Here is a 13,334-nt window from a genome sequence, read left to right as displayed (position 1 = left end):
TATCCAATTCATACAACCTCATTCCACTGTTTCCTTTCATTGAGCTTTGACAATATGACAAAGTGATACGTCAATATTCTGTTCTCACCTTGCAAAGAAATAGGAGGTCAAAAAATCACAAGGAAAGCCACAGCTCTGTTAACTTTGAAATTCAACACTGAATTCAACTGCATAACGGAATATGTATACAAGCAGTTCATAGAGATCCCACTGTATAAGATTAAGCAAGTTGAGACCTAGTTGAAAAACTGAAAATCTATGACCCACCCTCAATTCAACTCAAAGCCTTGTCGACCAACTTGAAAGAAGCAAAAACAATCAACAATCAAGTTAAGACTGAGTTTAACTGATAACAAAGTCATCCATTTTTCTCTTCCCTTGTGAACCAATGAAGCAATCAGCTATGTGGAATGCAACCCTAAATAACCAAAACAAGCTTTACTTCATTGGCACTTAGCCTTCCCCTTCTTTCTGAACTTGGCCTTCACCTGAGAAGATGTTACAAAATTAATTGATTAGTAATGTTGTATTGCAAAATAGAGATATCCCAGTTCAAACTCATACACTATAACAAATAACAATGTCCATAAATATCATGAAGGAACATGTTTATATACATTACCAGTTGAGTGTGCACTGCTACATAGACCTAGCTTTAGTTGTTCCTGGGGTGGCAAACTGTTACTGAGGAAGCCTGCAATGCAGCTTGTGTTGCTAAGACGCCAACTCCCCGAGAATCTATCCCAAATTCATTTCTTAATTCTCCTGTACAATTAAAAGCATGGTGAAAGTAGTCAACATATATTTGGAGCATTTGTAGCTACCACAGAAACAATACAAAAAAATAAGCATATAAGTAATATATGTGTACTCCACAGCAACTAGGCTGATACCTTGGCGATGGTTTGAAGAAGTGCCCAGCAAATTTGAGGGGGATTGCGTTGCATGGCGTTTCTGAGACTTGCTACGTTCTGGGTTAAGAGGCTGCAAGGAATACAAACAAAATCCCTCAGGATTATATATGATACAATGAAGTTGGTACATATATAACTTAAAGAGTATGTAAGAAAAAAATGCTGACATAAAGTATTAAAAATCACAGACCAAGGGACATGTCCTCAGGTTATGACCAAGTGCATCACAGTTCCCACACTTGTTGTGGTTATCGACTTGGTCATACCATGCTTTGGGTTTTGAGGTGGCTGGTGTTATGGCCTTGCCAGACTTGTCACGTTGTGGGTTTGGAGGCTGCCCACGAACACAAACAAACAAAAAAAGAATATTAGGATCATTTGTGATACAACGTGGTTGGCATGCATACTATGTAAGACAATGCAGATTGTAAAGCAACCAAAACCACAGACCAAGGGGCATGTCCTCATGTTATGACCAAGTCCGTCACAGTTCCCACACTTGTTGCGGTTCTTGGCTTGGTCATACCATGTTTTGGGTGTTGAGTTGGCAGGCCATGTTGCGGGTTTCCAAGACTTCAAACGTTGTGGGTTTAGAGGCTGCAAAAAATCCAAACAAAAATAAGAATTTGGATTGTTCATTATACAATGAGGTACACAAATATAAAAATGAAGATTATGAACTAGTCAAAACCACAGACCAAGGGGCATGTCCTCAAGTTATGACCAAGTTCGTCACAGTTCCCACACTTGTTGCGGTTCTTGGATGCATGTTGGTCATACCATACTTTAGGTTTGGAGGAGGTTGGCCAGCCTTTTGTCTTTGCCGGATCAGAGAAGCTGGTATAATCAAAATTTATAAATCTAATACTCTCCTGCTGGCTATTTGGTCCACCCCCTTGATTTGCATCAGGGTCAGCAGTGGACCTCACTTCAATATGAGAACATTTCTGAATGGCTTCTTTTAGGCAATCCACTGCAACATTGCATCTCTCTTTTGACTCTTTAGCAATATGAACGAGTACATCAAAGGTACGCTGCAAGTACCATAGACTTGGAACAAGTTCATGATTATGCTCCTCAATAAACTTTGTGACAACCCAACCACTAGGGCATTTTTTAATCTGCATTGCAGCTTTGCAGTCCATCCTTGTTGTATCCTGATACTGGACCTCCTTATCTCGGTAACCTTTGTAACTATCATCTCTCAACCTCTCCTTAACACAAGTAAATACTCGATTAACGGTCTCCCCCTGGATGCCATCCTTACGAGCACGGTCCACTTGCAACTTCTTTACACCAAAGCCTTTTGTCCTTGCATATGCATTATAAAATTTGTAAGCCTCATTCTCACTCTTGAATGACATACCAACAACGGGTACCTGACTGGATCTCTCACTCGCTCCATTATCAGTACCATCAGACCCATCTTCAAATCCCGAAAGATCTGCAACAACAATAACAACACATTTGCATAAATATCCTTCCAATCTCTTGTCACATTGACAGGGGAAGTACATAGCAATGTTAGTCAGGAAAGATGAATTGTTCTAATGAAGACAACTGCAACAGCAAGGCTTACCCAACATTTCCATTCACATGGAGTAGAAACGAAAAGTATTATAGCTGAATTTGTCACCAGTACCTATATACAGCCCTGCAATTGAAGTTTCGGCATTAGTTACTCAATTGTACGATTTTTTCTGTCGCAAGAACCAATAAAATTTTTGTTGGGATAAATCCCTATTTTATACCATGTTTTTTTTTTTGTAGATAGCACATTCAACTGATGGTTAAGGTTAAGTATATGCGTATCTTTGTTATAGAATTAAAATAGCCGCCAGCCACATGTAACTGCCTCATACTCTAACTGAGAAAGTAAATGGATGCCATCAATCGCACATCTTTGGAAACATAGGTTGGTTATCCTCTCAGTAATCATTTTCTTTGACAGCTGAAGATATGGTCTGATAGTCCATAGTCCATACACAACAATATAAGAAGACCATAGAGTTTTGAGTATTTCAAGTACTTTGATGAATTAGATCAAGCATTCTTCACTTCAAATGACATGAATAGTTTCATAATCTAGATTAACTAAATGACCTTTGCTTCCCACATTGCATGCCAGGGCCATAATTAATACTTCAGCAACAAAAATCAGCACCCAGAATGTTATGACAAAAGAAGGACCTTAGGAATATGCTGAGCCCAATACCAACAACTAAGAGAGGAAGACACCCTTAAAACAAAAATAAAAAAAAGACCAAACTTTAAATATGGAGACATGCGGGGGGACTCAGAACTGTGAGTTTCTGGGTAAAGAAAGAGCAGCCAAATCAGTAGTGCACACACACACACACATACACACAAACTATTAAGTTCCCTTAGAAAGAAATCAAGAATCAACTCAAAGTGACATAAAAACACTGCACTATGACAGTCATCATCATGCATGAATTCTTCAGAATAACAACAAAAAATCTTTGCTAATTCAAGTCCTACTGTTCTACAACATGGTTTTTCTAGCCAGTAAACAAAGAAAAAGGGAATAAGAAAGAAGATAATAAAATCAGGTTCCAAAAAAGATGGGTTTTTTTTTTTTAATTTTTTTGTAGAAATGCACAAATAGATGCGAGTCCATATGCCATTTTGAGAGAGGTGAAGATTTCAGTGCATAAACCTTAGTGAGACTACAAAATCTCCAGTGAATAGAGGTTGAAACGAGAGAATAACCTATTTAACTTCTTATCTCCACTAATGATCATGGACCACTGCTGCACCCCCTATCAACAACAATGTAGAGTACTTGATTTAACTCTGTGCTTCTATAATTTACTTCAAAGAACAGTTTCAGAGAGATATAGAGAGAGATGAGAAGGCAAAGAGAGAAGGATGAGGAAAATGGTCGCCGGCCGGAGATAGGTTAGGGTTAGGAATCGGCGACGGAGAGATGGGTTTCGCTGTCGCGATCAGAGAAGAAAGAAGAGAACAAAGGGACGATGGGACTATACTCCCCCACGCGTCTCTAAGATTCTAAAATCCATAACTTTATTGGTGGTCGTAAAGAATAAAAAATTAAATTAGCAACGGCAAGGATTGCATGAGGTTGGCAACGGACGGCTGATTTCTTTCGGAGCCGGAAAGCTTTCCGGGGTTGTTGCTACTTTTTCCTTTTTTATTTTAAATAAAATAAAATGAATGCGATGGGAAAGTAGTTTTCGAAGAAGACAATTGGTGGATGAAGAAGTAGGGGAGGGGGTCGGTGACATACTCACGTACGTTCCAGTGGTTGATTCTCCCATGAGTTTGTTGGTCATGCTCTCAAGCTGTTTGTTTAAGGTTTTAGTTCATGGTATCGGTGGTCACCGATACTGGTACGCCATATCGGTCTTAGATCGTATCAAAAAAATTAGTATAAAAATCATTTTTATTTTTTTACCATATTGATTTGTATGTATCACTATCTTATTTTAATTCTCTGAAAAATATAAAAAACGGCGTGCTCACTGCATAAGGTTTTCATCACTGCGGAATATGGGGAGGATCATAACGTACGCAATCTTGAACTTGGACCGAGGTGCAGAAAATGCTATTGACAGTATGGTTTTAACAAAGCAAATTTAATCATTAGCAAAACCAATGTCAACAAAAAAATAAAATAAAATAGATTACTTCATTCTTAATATCATTTCTCTTTCATCAGTGGTAGGAGTATAATTTGAATCTTTACCAAAAAAAAAAGAGAAAAAAAAAGAGAGTATAATTTGAATCAGGATTATGGGAAAGTACTTCATGATCATTTCTATCATATTAAAGCCCCCATTGGAACTCCTTTTATGGCATGACAACTAAGTACAATGAGTTCAAGGGATTGGGCTTTTACCTTGAAATTATTTAAAGGGCTCGGGCCCACCTTGCTTATACCCGTAGATTCATATGGTCCTGCTTACCCGACAGAGACAGAGAGAGAGAGAGACATTAATTGGCATCAACTATAACTGATCATTTGTGGCGAAATGGTAATCACAAGGGAACTGTGTATTCATCTCCATATATCATGGTCTTGCTTGAGGCAAGTGATATGAAAATGAAGTCAAGCCGTAGAACCAATTTATATATAGTTCATCTCCATCATCGATCAGTCTCTATTAGCCAATGGTTATTTCTTTCTTATGGTTGGTAGTTTCCTTGTTGTAGACAAAGTTACAAACGTCTGTAACTAATTAACTATAAGGTAGAGACTCTACAAGGGAGGTTCTATTGTTTTGGATTTTGTCCGCTTACCAAGAGTTCTTACAATTAGGAAACAACCTCTGCCCAGGGGTAAGGCTGCATACATTATAACCCTCCCCAGACCGTGCAGTGGTGGGAGCCTCGTTCACTGGGTACACCCTTATTTTCTTAATCAAGAGTTCCTACAATGTTTTCATCACATGTGAATTGTGAACTGCTTGAAAGGAAGAGAGAGAGACAGAGAGAGAGAGGGCCCGGGAACAATAATCTACCATGTGAAATCTCAACCAGAAATCATGCATGGAGAGTCTAACCTGAGCTGAAATCTTACAAAGTAACTAGATAAGAGAAGCATATGCATACAAAACTCAAATATAATGGTCTTGCACACAGGTAGGGATGAAATAAAAACAAACTCCCTACCTAACTTCTTTAAAGAGACTAACAATCAAGCTTTCCTTGGCCATGCAAAAACTAAAAACTAGAGAGAAAAAAAAAAGAAAAAGAAAAGAAAAATATATACACAACAAGCTAATTAATACCGCTTTCCAAGAATAATGCCTATGATCACAGATACCAATGCTACTCCCAGGATGAACTTTAAGGTCATCAGAGAAGAAACCTCATGGGTTTCAGTATGAAGGCCAGAAGAAGATGACGCTTGAGGAGATACTGTTTCTGTTCTTTTCTTACTCTTTCTTTTTGATGGAGTTGGCACAGTTGATCCAAGGTCTCTAGATTTCACCTCTTGTCCATCTTTCAACTCGGTTGGGACTCCTAGATCACCCTACAATATAAAAGAAACATGCATGGATATTCAAACTAAGAACTGATACAGAATAAGGACAACAAACCACAGATTCTTGCACGAACACAGTTAAAAGAAATTAATCATTTCTTACTGATCGAGTGAAGTATATCAGTATAACAAATCCACATTAATTAGTACTCATCAATCATTTAAAGTTACTTTCTCCATCAATTACCAAGAAATTAACCTCTTCAAACACTATCTTTGATAACACTAGAAACAACTAAGAAACAAATCTCTCTCAAACAATCTATATGCACGTTGACAATGAGTAGGACACATTATGCAACTATAGATACTAATTAACCTTTAAAAATGAGTAGTGACTTGCATATTTCAAGCAATAGATTTTCTTTAGATTGGTAACAAGAAAATGGTGGAAGATTGATATGAAGGGATGATGGAAATATGGAAGTAGGAGTTCCTTTTTGTTAAGATTTTACATGTAAGGTGCGACAAACACAACCTAAATGTTCCAATTTATGGGATGCCAAAAGGTTTTCACTATCTTCTCCAATTCTAGCCAAGAGGCACACTAAAAATTAAGAATGTCCACGTTGTTCTTACCATTAAACACCAATATTATGAATAAAATTCCATTGTAGTATGATAAGTTTAATCCTTTGTTCTAATTTTAGGACTTAAGACAGTTGTTTAAGCTTTTATATTCAGCATCTGTAAGCCCTCATAAACTAGAATTCTGTAGTAATTATACTTGCCTGATCCTTGACATTACTATATGCTAACTTCAGCTTTTTTTCAAGTTCCTCAATCTTTTTTTCTAATTCAGAAGTTTGACTATATCTCTTCTTCAAATCATCCAACTCTGCACTGACCCAGGCAAGCTTTTTCTCTTCCTCATCCTGAATGATTTAATTAGGAATGACACAAAGTTCTTAAGAGAAGCTCTGACAGGGAGAAAAGGTTTTGATGAATAAAAAATGAAAATGGCTGTGTTATTGAAATTCTGATGACATCATGAGAGGCTGAATGGAAGACACCAAGTTAGCCAAAAAAGAATGACATTTAATAAAACTGCATTGTTGATTTTATGATGAAAAGATTATAGGCTTGTGTTGGATTTGTAGTGTTTATTTGGAAAAGAACAAAATTAATTTTGACCCGAGGTGAGTATTCAGAAATAAATAGCTGACCTTTTCTTTTATTTTTTCACCAGCAAGCTGCAGTGTCTTCTCAAGTTCTTCAACTTGCTTTTCCAAAAGAATGATTTGTTGGCTCTTTGCCTCAAGCTCCTCGACAGAATGCTTGACAGAAGATTCATGTTCGAGCTCATTCCTAGATACACCTTTTTTCTGTTCAATTGGAAATTCCTAGTTAAGCACCTGTCCTCAACAGTTCAACAAGCATTTTCCAATTTATTCTTTCAGACATTAGGGTAGTTCAGAAGATTAGTTTGTAAAATGATGTATAAGTATCAAAGCTTTTCCATGGAACTCCACCAGAGAACCATTTTCATGCATACTATGCATTTGAGATTAGTCTCCTCAAAGATTTAGCAGCAATTAAGTGCTCTTGTAAATCATCATATCTAACATTTACATGCAAAAAATAGAACACAAGTAGGGCCTAAACAGGGGGGGGCGGGGGGGAATAATTTGACTAGCCTACACGAAAGGCTTACTTTTCTTTTTTCTGAAAAAAAAAAGAAGAAGAAAACGTAACCAAGGGATAACCTGTTCATCAATGGCTGTGTGTGCAAGATCTAGCTTCTTCTGAAGTTGCAGTACTTGTTCACCTAGGGCATCTCTATCCTGGATCTTGAGTACATGCTCATCCAATTTGTTAGTAAGTTCAGCCTCTTTTTCAGCAGCTACCACTTGAACTCTTCTAACCTACATCAGTTTCAATTACAATTTGAGATAATTTTCTAATTTAATTGACACAAAGACATGGATTCTGCATGTTTGCAGAACACCTTCACTTCTTAACTCTAACTGCAGTACCTCTTCTTTCAGTTGACTCTCAGCCAACATCAATTGTTGTTCAAGTTCAGCGACCTGAGCTTGCAACAGAGATTTCTCTGTAAGCGCAGATTTAAGACTTTCCAGCTCTCTATTTAAGGTAAGTTCCCTTGCCTTCTGTTCCATCAGTTGTTCTTCTAGTTGGACTATCACTGTTTGAACTTCTTTTCTTGCATCTTGGTGTGTTTCATTAAGCAGGTTATTCTCTTCCATAAGTGAAGATATCTACAAAAGAGGGTCTTGCTTATATTAGAGAGCTGGAGAATTAAAAAAAAAATGATCAAATATGTTACCATATAGGCCTAAATATTAACCAATCATCATACAATGTACGTGACATCTCATAGATTAAAAAAAAATGGTGCTTCCATGGTGATTACCTGAGCCAAGCCTAAATATTAACCAATCGTCATAGAATGTAATTGGTGTATCATAGCATTAAAAGAATTGGAGCTTCCATGGTGGTTACCTGAACATGTAGGCTTTGCCTGTCAGCAGTGAGCTGTTCTGTCAAATCTTCCATTGCCTCCTTTGAAGATTGTAATTGTTCAAGAGCTTCATCTTTCTCGACAAGGACTGATGATAGCATTGTTTGTAGATCATTCATTTTGGATTCACAGGCTGCAAGTTCCTGGGTAAGTTTCATGTTTGCCTCGACTAGGTCTTTGCACTCTTTCTCAAATTGATCACCTTTAGATTGTGTTTCTTCAAAAGCAGTTTCCAGAAGCTTTAATTTCAATAAAGCTTCTTCTAACTCGAGTTTTCGAGTTTCTGCAACAGTAAATGCTTCATGAGTCTGTTGTTCATAGTTTCTTACTTGGGTTTCAAGAGCATTCAGCTTCTCATTTAAGGCTTTTGCTTCTGAATCTTTCTGAGTGAATCTCTCGATGGCTCCTTGCAACTGCATTTCAGTCTCCTTGACTCGAGATTCAGTGGTAGATTGAACTTCCAAGGATCTTGAATGCTGATTTGTCATTTCAGTTATGGTATTCATGTGTGAAGCTAGTTGTTGAGAAGTTGCTTCCTTCTCATCACAAGCAGAACTTAGCAGTTCTTTAAGTTCATTAACCTTGTTTTTGAGCCATAAGTTAGTCTCAGCTAACAGTTCATTCTCTGAGAAAGATCGGGCAGCTTTATCTTCTGCTTCGAAGACCTTTCTTTTGAGATCATCAATGGTGCTTTCCAGAGCTGATAGTTTCATCAGACTCTGATCCAAATCAACCTTCAAAGAGGCTGATCTTTCAGCTGCCTCAGTTGCTTGCTCTTCAGAAAACTTGGATTGATCTTCAAGACTCTTCAGTTTTTCGTACAAGGATTTAGCCTCAGAATCTCTGTTGGTGAAGTTTGCTATTGCTTCCTGAAGCTTTAGATCTGAATCCCTGGTTAGAGATTCATTTAATGACTCCAGTTCTGAGTTACTTTCCATAGCCTGCTCTATTACTTTTCCTTGTTCCTCTAACTGCTCTTCAGCAGATTTAAGCTTCTCCAGTATCTCACTCTCTCTGATTCCAGAAGCCTTAAAATCTTCCTCTAAACTCTCCAGTTTATTTTGTGTTGATTTCAGTTCATTCTTCAAGACCCCAAGCACATTTTCACCTTCCAAAAGTTTATTGCTGGAACTGTTCAGTTCATCTTCAAACTTCTTCTTCTCTTCAGTAATTACACCCAAACATTCAGTTAATTCCCTTTCTTTCTCGGTTGCTGCTTGGAGTGCATTTTCAAGGCTTGATGCTTTTGTTTGAAAAGCCTCTAGTTCTACTGCAAGTTCAGAAGCCTTCTGGGAAAATTGCTTCAATTCTGATTCAGAATTTCCACATTTTGCTTCTAATGTGTTTATCTGTTCTTCGAGTTCTTGTACTCTGTGGTTTGCTGCTTGTAGCAGAAATTCCAAATCACACATTTTTTTGCCAGCATCCTCTACTTTGGAATGAGACATCTGGATCAGATCTTCAAGTTCAAGGCTGCGTTGATGGGTCTTATTGGCTTGACCCTCATGCTCAGCACATTTCTCTGTGACATCCTTCAGCTCTAGTTCAAGCTCTGAGCTCCTCAAAGATGATTGGCTCAAAGCAGACTCCAATTGGATTATCTTACCTTCGTATTCTTGCATTTGGTTCTTCAGCTGTGCCTTTTCTTTCTCGGACGCTCCCAACATAGCACCGAGCTCTGATATTTTCTCAGAGATTTCTTTAAGTTCTCTATCAGCATGGCTGCTTTTTAGTTCTGCCATGTTCAGTTGTTGCTCAAGCTCAGCATTCCTCTGTTCTGATGCTATCAGCCGCATCTCAATCTCTCTAAGCTGTGACTGTGCTTCTTCTACTGCGGCATTTGATGCTTGGATGATCTCCTCAAGTTCAATGTTCCTTTGGGTAGCAGTAGCAGCAGCTGCACCAGATTCTTGGTGGGACTCTTCAAGAGACTTCAACTTCTGTTCCAGATCTGCATTACTTGATAAAGCTTGACTTAGAAGAGAATCTGCTGTGCAGAAATTTTCATCTGATATCTTCAACTTGCTCTCAAGATCACAGCACAGATCCTTTGTTTGCATTACTGTACTGTTAAGATCAGCAACAGCTGCTTCTAAAGCACCTTTCTCTCCAGTCACCTTACTCAATTCTTCCTGAACAGTTGAGAGCTGAGTCTCCTGATTTTTTAAGCTGTTTTCAACCAGTTTTCTCATTTCCATTTCCTCATGCAGTTTTAATCTAATTTTTTTCAACTCAGCATTCTTTGCCTGAAGATCTTCTTTGGTCGAGGAGAACATATTCTCCAGAGCCATTATATCTTCCTTCACCTGTGCTTCTGATGTCTTGTGTAGATCCAGTTCTTTGCTCAGTTCATTTATGATAGCTTCCTTCGAAGAAAGCCTCTGCTCCAGATCCAGTTGTTGTTCTTGAGAAAGCATCAAGTCCCCTTCAACTACAGAAAGCTGTGCTGTAGTATTCTTTAGTTCTTCTTCAACATGCTGACTTTCTGCAATCTTGTTGAAGAGACCCTTAAGTTCTTCTTGTAGAGAAGCCATCTGATCTTCCATCTCTTTTGCACTCAGTTTTGCTACTTCAAGCAGCCCCTCATACTCGAAAGCCCTCTTTGTCTCAGATTCAGCATGTGAACCACTCTGCCTACTCAGCTCCTCAAATTTACGTGCCTCAACTGCCGATGATTGCAGCTCTTCCTCTAGCTGCTGCATCTTCATTTTTGAGCTCTTGAGATCTACAGTGAGCATTTCCAATGCTCCTTTTGCATTCATCAAGTCCTTTTGCTTTTCTTCATGCACTTGCAATGCCTCTTGGAGAGTGTTGAGCTGTGAATGGTACTTGTCCTCTACTTGTATAATCTGCTCTTGCAATCTTATCTGACTAAGTTCAAGCTCTTCACAGTGCTGCACACTATCTTCCAGCTTCTCCTTCGAAAGTAGGGCCTCCTCCTTCAGCCGAGCATTTTCAGATTCATAATGCTTCAATTCTCCAACCACTTTTTCCAATTCAAACTCAAGTTCTTTGACCTTCTCTTGGGATTCTAACAAATCTCTGCTAGCCATTGAATTGCTTGAGCTTCTTTCTATGACGGTTAGTTTATCTCCCACAGCTGCTGCTTCGGTTGAATGGGAACTGTCCTTTATCTCTAAGCCTTCCTTCTCCACTTTTATGAATTCTTCATCTAGGGAAGCATCTTCTTCTTCCTTGTGTCCTTTTACCTCTTTCTCTAATGGCCCATTTGCTAGAATCTCTTCTTCAACTCTTTCCACCTGCAATATGAAATCATCAGAGCTAGCAATCATCAAGATGGATAAAATATTGTTCTCTGAATAAATCATGCACATTTTCCACTTATTTTTTAAATACAAAAGTTGACAAATCTATGTCAAAAAATTCAAAGCATCGGAATTCCATAGGTATATAATGTCAGATTTCATCTCTGAAGGTTGTAATAAGACTTAATCTTTTGGTACAGCCAATGTTTGAAATATCAAGTAAAGCCACTTCTGTCTCTTCATTTATCCAAATTTTTTTATTTTTTTTCTTCTATACTTCTTCCTTGAAGAATTTATTACAGTAACTTGGCATATCCCAAAGGGTTTCATTCATCATAACTTGTAAGTTCTACAATGTTCTAACCAATGTAAAAGAGATTTCTCTCTTTGAAATGACCCTTAAAATAAGCATCATGTATGCAGAGATGTTTATGCAGACATTTTTTAGTTTGTAAACACCAAACGGGTCCTTCTCTAGGCGTCACTATGGCCTAGTGAAGTGTAAGTAATGCTTCAATATTTGCCACTTGGCAGTACATGGGTCGTTAGTCCATGTGATAGAGGACCCCACGTGTACATACACCTCCATGGCCAAATGGCATCTTTTGTAATTTTAGCTATTTCCTCTCAACTCATTTTAAGTTGATATTGTACCAATGAGATGCTTGCCTGGTCCTCTTATCACATGGACTAACCCATTTACAACTGCCATGTGGCAAATAGTACTGATCTATGTGTTATACTTCATTAGGTACAGTAGTGATCATCCTTCATTCCTTAATGCAAATGCATGCTGGCAAATGATGAGATTGCAGTTCATCACTCCTTGGCCGGGTTATAAAAACCAATTGGACTGGATCCTTAAATATTTGGTCTATATATAGACAGACTGGCGACATTGTAGCCATGCATGTATCCTAACAGTAGTCCAGTCCAGAGAGACGAAAATAGGTTCCAAAGCCCAATTCAATGGACAAGCTTGACATTCAAATGTGCCATTAATAGAGAAGCACCTAATTACAAGTCATATTTCACCGTTAGTTACAAATTAAGCATATAATTAATTATAACGTGCATTTCAGAGAGTCCTAGTACCATGATCCAGTGCAGCACACAAACACTTGAGTTCACCTGTTGCGCCTGAATAACAACAACAACAACCACCACCACCACCACATAGATGTGAAATCACGATCAAGTGAGTCCTACCACTACCACCCTCGGCTTTATATATCATTAGCTTAGCAGACAAAAGAACAGACTACAGAGAGCAGAGCATGCGATCATTTCATCCTAAATTCAAGAAAAGCACGCTGAGAAAACAATTAAAGCAACCAAGATTACCTTCACTTGAACATCGCCCTCAGGCTGGCTCTCGGACTCCTCCTTCCTTTGGATTCCCGATGGACTTGCTTGGACTTCCCCTTCCATGGCTCTCTGTATATATAGATTTCTAGTAAAAATACACTGCCTTTTTGCAAGGAAACGTTCGTCTCGCCTCAAACCTGGGAAGCCATTGCATTCAATCCAAAACGTCAACTTCAGATTTCAGAATCGCATGATCCCACACAAATTGAGGCAACAACAACACAAGTAGTATATTATATTATACCTACACAGTACGTAGTAGAAGGAAAAAA

General features: G+C 38.3%; 2 protein-coding genes across 8 annotated transcripts; both read right to left on the bottom strand.

Annotated features, from left to right (window-relative positions):
* LOC122650206 lies at positions 1-3,923 on the bottom strand. 5 transcript variants are annotated; one of them, XM_043843545.1, is made up of 8 exons: positions 3,664-3,919; positions 2,494-2,568; positions 1,613-2,358; positions 1,365-1,511; positions 1,105-1,248; positions 894-984; positions 623-765; positions 1-488 (listed from the first exon to the last, which is right to left on the bottom strand). In XM_043843545.1, exons 2-7 carry the CDS (start codon positions 2,504-2,506, stop codon positions 656-658), a joined length of 1,251 nt encoding a protein of 416 aa, XP_043699480.1. In that variant the 5' UTR covers positions 2,507-2,568; positions 3,664-3,919; the 3' UTR covers positions 1-488; positions 623-655. The 5 variants fall into 5 exon arrangements, with proteins under 5 accessions (XP_043699480.1, XP_043699481.1, XP_043699479.1 ...); XM_043843546.1 differs by having other exon boundaries at positions 3,648-3,666; XM_043843544.1 differs by lacking the exon at positions 2,494-2,568.
* A 1,724-nt stretch (positions 3,924-5,647) lies between these two features.
* Positions 5,648-13,127, bottom strand: LOC122650203 (myosin-3-like). Of its 3 annotated transcripts, none has more exons than XM_043843539.1 (7): positions 13,039-13,127; positions 8,410-11,688; positions 7,923-8,165; positions 7,653-7,811; positions 7,113-7,271; positions 6,678-6,821; positions 5,648-5,934 (listed from the first exon to the last, which is right to left on the bottom strand). In XM_043843539.1, exons 1-7 carry the CDS (start codon positions 13,123-13,125, stop codon positions 5,683-5,685), a joined length of 4,323 nt encoding a protein of 1,440 aa, XP_043699474.1. In that variant the 5' UTR covers positions 13,126-13,127; the 3' UTR covers positions 5,648-5,682. The 3 variants fall into 3 exon arrangements, with proteins under 3 accessions (XP_043699474.1, XP_043699475.1, XP_043699476.1); XM_043843540.1 differs by lacking the exon at positions 13,039-13,127 and adding an exon at positions 12,790-12,826; XM_043843541.1 differs by lacking the exons at positions 5,648-5,934; positions 6,678-6,821; positions 7,113-7,271 and adding an exon at positions 7,465-7,507.
* Between the last annotated feature and the right edge of the window lie 207 nt (positions 13,128-13,334).

The sequence above is a fragment of the Telopea speciosissima genome, chromosome 2 (genome assembly GCF_018873765.1).
Source record: "Telopea speciosissima isolate NSW1024214 ecotype Mountain lineage chromosome 2, Tspe_v1, whole genome shotgun sequence".
NCBI lineage: Eukaryota > Viridiplantae > Streptophyta > Magnoliopsida > Proteales > Proteaceae > Telopea > Telopea speciosissima.
The sequence above is the reverse complement of the archived record's forward strand: the minus strand, read 5'-3'. Positions and strand labels throughout refer to the sequence as shown.